The sequence below is a fragment of the Stegastes partitus genome, unplaced genomic scaffold (assembly GCF_000690725.1).
Source record: "Stegastes partitus isolate 25-593 unplaced genomic scaffold, Stegastes_partitus-1.0.2 Scaffold1249, whole genome shotgun sequence".
NCBI classification, from domain to species: Eukaryota; Metazoa; Chordata; class Actinopteri; family Pomacentridae; genus Stegastes; species Stegastes partitus.
In genome coordinates this window covers 206,966-212,051 of record NW_007578980.1, presented here as the reverse complement: position 1 = coordinate 212,051, position 5,086 = coordinate 206,966, and the positions used below count along the sequence as shown (strand labels likewise).

At 44.8% G+C, this 5,086-nt stretch overlaps 1 protein-coding gene across 1 annotated transcript; it reads left to right on the top strand.

Annotated features, from left to right (window-relative positions):
* Positions 1-1,054: 1,054 nt before the first annotated feature.
* adra2a (adrenoceptor alpha 2A) lies at positions 1,055-3,463 on the top strand. The gene is made up of 2 exons (XM_008297802.1): positions 1,055-1,284; positions 1,457-3,463. The coding sequence occupies exon 2, from the start codon at positions 1,660-1,662 to the stop codon at positions 2,920-2,922; it is 1,263 nt and encodes a 420-aa protein (XP_008296024.1). The 5' UTR covers positions 1,055-1,284; positions 1,457-1,659; the 3' UTR covers positions 2,923-3,463.
* The last annotated feature ends 1,623 nt before the right edge of the window (positions 3,464-5,086 follow it).

Sequence of the window (5,086 nt, the reverse complement as noted above, 5' to 3'; positions counted from 1 at the left end):
TACACAATCAAGGGGTTTAACTTAATAAAATCTTGTCACTGCCTCCTAAAAGGCCTCTGTGATCACTGAACTCACCTCCGCACCAAGCCTCCCCAACAAGAGGTTAATATTTGTAAGACTCTGCACACAGAGGACGAGTAGATCCTGCACCTGCCGGTACCGCCGACCCCTAAGTAGCTCATCAGCTCTGTCCTTTTGGACAAACACAGACCTGAGAATCAGTCGGAGGTCTGCTGCTCCTGACAAAAGGTCGGGGACTCCCTCATGTGTTTCGCATTAGGTGTAAAAGGCTACTAAATAAATTAAGTTTGGACAAAGTAATAAAATGCCTCTGTTGATTTCCACATGGTGTGGCTCTGGCTGCAGCTTAGCAACAGAGTCTAGCTGCTGCACTGCAAAAAATGTCCTCCCAACAGGTCCTGGAGTTTACTCTGACTTAATGCTGTTTCTGTGAGGAAAAAGAAAAAAACAAAGTAGATGAGACAAAACCTGCAAACTGGTGCCTTCTTGTTTTAGATCAGTTTTGTTGCTTCAACAGAAAAAAATGGTACAACTTTTACACTTGTGCAACAAAAACAAACAAACAAAAAAAACACTTGCTTTACCATGAATTATCCAGAATTTCATTAAGTATTTGCTAAATCTATATCTTTCTTTTATCATGATTGTGGCATCCTATTGAACACACTGCACAATAAATACAACAAGCAATTTAAATTCTTATCATGCTGGACCACATTATAACTCAGAATTATGTGTCTAATACATGTTTGCAGGAGTAAATTCTGTTATGATGATCATTATTTGTGACGCCTAATTCTTTATTCCTGGTGGTCCTTCCCCTCCTGGAATCCCTTCATCGAGCTTCCTGCCGCTGTTTCTGTCTGCAGTGTCACATGTTGCCAGACAAACACGGCAAACTGTGAGTGTTGACACTCGGCGGACGCACAGTGACCCGGTGTGCGGGACACTTTTTGCAGCGTGCGGGCTATAAAGAGAGGGAGTGGCGCACTGGTGAACACTGAAGAGAGAAACTCCACACGCAGACAGAAGCACGGCAGCGCCCGGGATAACGTGATTAGCGCTCTATTAGGTCCGCTATTGAGCACAACTAGATGCAGTGCAGAGATCATTGTGCGGGGAGAGACAGAGGAAACGCTTCATCCGACACATGGATCTCCTCTGCTGGCCATTGATCTGGCTAAAGAAGTTACCCGCTGACAGTTTTTTAATGCCCGTGCGTCTCTGGCACTGGAGAGGTTGTGTCACTGCTCGCTGCCTCAGGTAAGAATATTTGCTCTTTACAGTGCTTTTTCCCTTATTATTGTCTATGTTCGAATGCTCACTTAACGTCTGAGGTAATTTTATTTGTAATTATGTAAAAGGCATGTCACATAAATACTATTAATATCATTGAAGGGTCTGATTTTTTTCCCTCTTGTTGCTATATTTCCAGATGAACTGACAGCCTTATAAACAACAAGGGCTTAATCCTTGAGGAGCCAGTGCACGATGAAAGGGAAAAATCCGGGAGAGCCTCAGAGGAGTGATTCAGTTCCTTTCTCAGCCCTGCGGTGAGCTGCTGGCTCTGTCCTTCCTGGTGGATGATACTTGTTAACCTCAGGTAAACTCACATAGGAAGTGGGCCAATCTGCTCCAATGGAGCCCAACAACGACACCAACCAGACTTTTGCAAAAGTGGCTCCGTACAGCTGGCAGATATCCCTGCCGCTCACGGTGCTGGTGGGGATCATGATCCTGCTGATAGTGTTTGGTAACGTGCTGGTGGTCATTGCTGTGTTTACAAGTCGGGCGCTGCGAGCTCCACAGAACTTATTTTTGGTGTCTCTGGCATCAGCTGACATTTTGGTGGCGACCCTCGTGATGCCTTTCTCCTTGGCCAATGAGCTCATGGGATACTGGTACTTTGGCGAGGTGTGGTGTGATATATATCTTGCACTTGATGTGCTTTTCTGCACTGCCTCCATCGCCCACCTCTGTGCTATCAGCTTAGACCGTTACTGGTCCATCACACAGGCCATCGAGTACAACCTGAAGAGGACGCCACGACGCATCAAGTGCATCATCGTCATTGTGTGGGTCATTGCGGCGGTTATCTCCTTCCCACCTCTAATCAGCATGGACAAGGGAAACAACAAAGACAACCCTGTGTGTGAGATTAATAATGACAAATGGTACGTCATTTCCTCCTGCATCGGCTCCTTCTTCCTGCCCTGCATCATCATGGTGCTGGTCTATGTGCGAATCTACCAGATCGCCAAAAAGAGGACGCGGGCTCCACCGGGAGACCGGAAGCGGAAGGACCTACCGAAGACGCCCACCATCCATGCCGGCAACCAGAAAGAGAACGGCGTGGGCGACGCTGAGGACCGCTTGTGCCACGAGAAGCTGAACGGTGAACGGGACATCGAGCTGAAGGAGGAAGTAGGAGGAGGAGGAGGGACTGATGAGGAGAAAGGTGAGGTCAACGGGGTGGACATTGAGGAGTCGTCCTCCTCTGACCACAAAGTGAACAATCCATGCTCGATCAAAAAGAAATCGACCAAGAGCAAAACCAAACTGAGTCAAATCAAACCGGGGGACGGCGAGGTCCAAAAGCGGGTGCCGAGCACCAAGTGCAGCCGCTGGAAGGGCCGACAGAACCGGGAGAAACGCTTCACCTTTGTCCTGGCTGTGGTCATTGGAGTGTTTGTCATCTGCTGGTTTCCCTTTTTCTTTACGTACATGCTGACGACACTGTGTCAGTCCTGTCCTGTACCTGACACCCTGTTCAAGTTCTTCTTCTGGTTTGGTTATTGCAACAGTGCACTGAACCCCATCATTTACACCATCTTCAACAATGACTTTAGGAGGTCGTTCAAAAAGATACTGTGCAGGAGGGACACCAGAAGATACGTATGATGGACTCCATCTTTATGTACATACTCCTTTTTTTTTTCTTTTTTTACTATGTTGTACATAAAGTGTAAAACACTCTGACCATTGTGCATGGATCCACCAGCTTGTGAATGCTGTAGGTGTAACTGCTTGTAAAGGCTTTCCCAGGACGAGCTTTACGTGCAGCATCTTCTTTTCAAAACCTCCACCACCCACACTTTCACTACTGACGTCACACAGAGAGAGGTTTCAAGTGCTGAACACCACATGCGAACATGTTTTCATTTGAACTGATATTTTTATGTTTATAAAAGACAGACATATTAAAAGCCCATGATATGTATTGTATTTTACGACAGTATGTTGTACAAAATGACTCCGTCTGTATATTTGTCTCTATTTTTGTTGTTATGGATACATTATTGTGCCATTTTGTATGATATGATAATGATGTTGGTTCGGATGGTGATGGTGGTGTTGACAACATGTGGGGAAAATACAGACTCTTTAAAGAATAAATAAAGCCCATTTCCTGAAATGGCTTCAAGGATCCATATAAAAACAAGACTGGTGACGTCTTCTCATTATGTTTGTTACACTGTGCTGGTACACTCATTTGTATGCACGCACACTTAGAAGCTAGGAAAATGGGAGGGAGATAGAAAAGGCAGCAGCAACTACACAAGAAGAAAAAAAAATCTGGATTTGCTCTCAGAACATGATTACACGTTTAGGGAGGGTTTCCAAATTCTCAGTTTGCTTTAACTTCCACCCATGTGAAGGTGTAAACGGTGGGGCTACACGTGCAGTGAATCAGAGACTCCAGCAGAGCAGTGCAAATTCACTGGTCTGCTGAATTTGACCTTTTCAAGAGATTAACAAGGAGCTTAGGTATTAATGAGCCTGAACAGAACATGTGCAAATGTTCTTTTAGTCCTTGGATTAATCGTGTTTGTGATAAGATGAGGCTCTTTTGTCTAAGATGACAAATCTCACAAAATTAAATTACATTTTTCTTCCCTTCTCCCCCCCCCCCTCTGAGCGTGCGTTTGCTTAGAATTCAGATTTCAGCGTATGAATCAAGTATTCATGATGAATACAGTTGCGACGGGAGGCCCGGGAAGCAGAGAAGTAACGGTTCATTTGCCGTTTTGTGTTACCACCATATGCGTCATTAAGTAAAGACATGGAGCCTGTCAAACCAGAACCTGATTGACTGGTCTCTCTCTCAGACTGTCTCTCGCACTTTTTTTTTTTTTTTTTTTCCAGTGCTCCCTCTATCAAGTCTGGAAGAATAAAACAAAAGAGTGACTATCATGTGTGCACTGAATAAAGAGATTGTAGCTTTCCTCAGCGGACTGAGAAAAAGCAAATGAATTCTTTTGACAGTCAGGAGAGCAGCTGAACAGCAGAATCCACAGAAAGCTAAATGGTTCTTCCGGGAGTTTTTTTCCTGACAGTAGATCCAGCACCTCATCCAGCAGAATCGGACGCGTACTCGCAGTCATCTAGCCGAGTGTTTCTCTGCACGTTCACAAAATGTGAGCAAGTGCGGAGTGTCTGTGAGAAAGAGTGCGTGCATGTGTGGGAGAATGTCCATGTGTACTTGCAGCACATATAAACAGGGGGTGAGCTCCCACTGGACAGACAAGTTTGCAGTCATGCTGATACTCCGCGTTTCAAATTTGAATAAGAAGCGTGTGTCTCATAAGCTGCTTTTCCATCAAAAGTTCTCAGTGGCTTTCATTTTCCAAGAACTAATGTCCAGGAACTTTGCCCCGGGGTGATGGTTCCTGCAGCGCATTGTGATTTGTGTTTCCAGAGTCGTATCAAAAGCATGTGGGTGTTTTTTTTTTTTTTAAATGCTCCGTGTGTAAGAATGCTGTGGATTACCCAGAAATTAATTTAGATCCTGGTTCCACAGGTGAAAACCTGTTTAATAAAAGGTGTGAACAGTGAAGCCAGTGTGCAATAGCCTTAAACCTGCATTCTTTCCAACAGCCAGCAGGGGGCGACTCTTCTGGGTGCAAAAAGAAATTTGATTGTAATGAAATTTGGCAGAAAATGACCCGACTACTCTCCTGATTTGTTATGACAGCAAAAATTTTCCTAATGAGATCCTGGTCTCAACTGCTAGTTTCAAGTCTCTTTCAATACAGCATGATGTTCAGTTTGTAAATTAGGGTCC

Coding starts and splice junctions, on each gene's coding strand:
- adra2a (XM_008297802.1), top strand. CDS start 1,660: ATGGAGCCCAACAACGACACCAACCAGACTTTTGCAAAAGTGGCTCCG.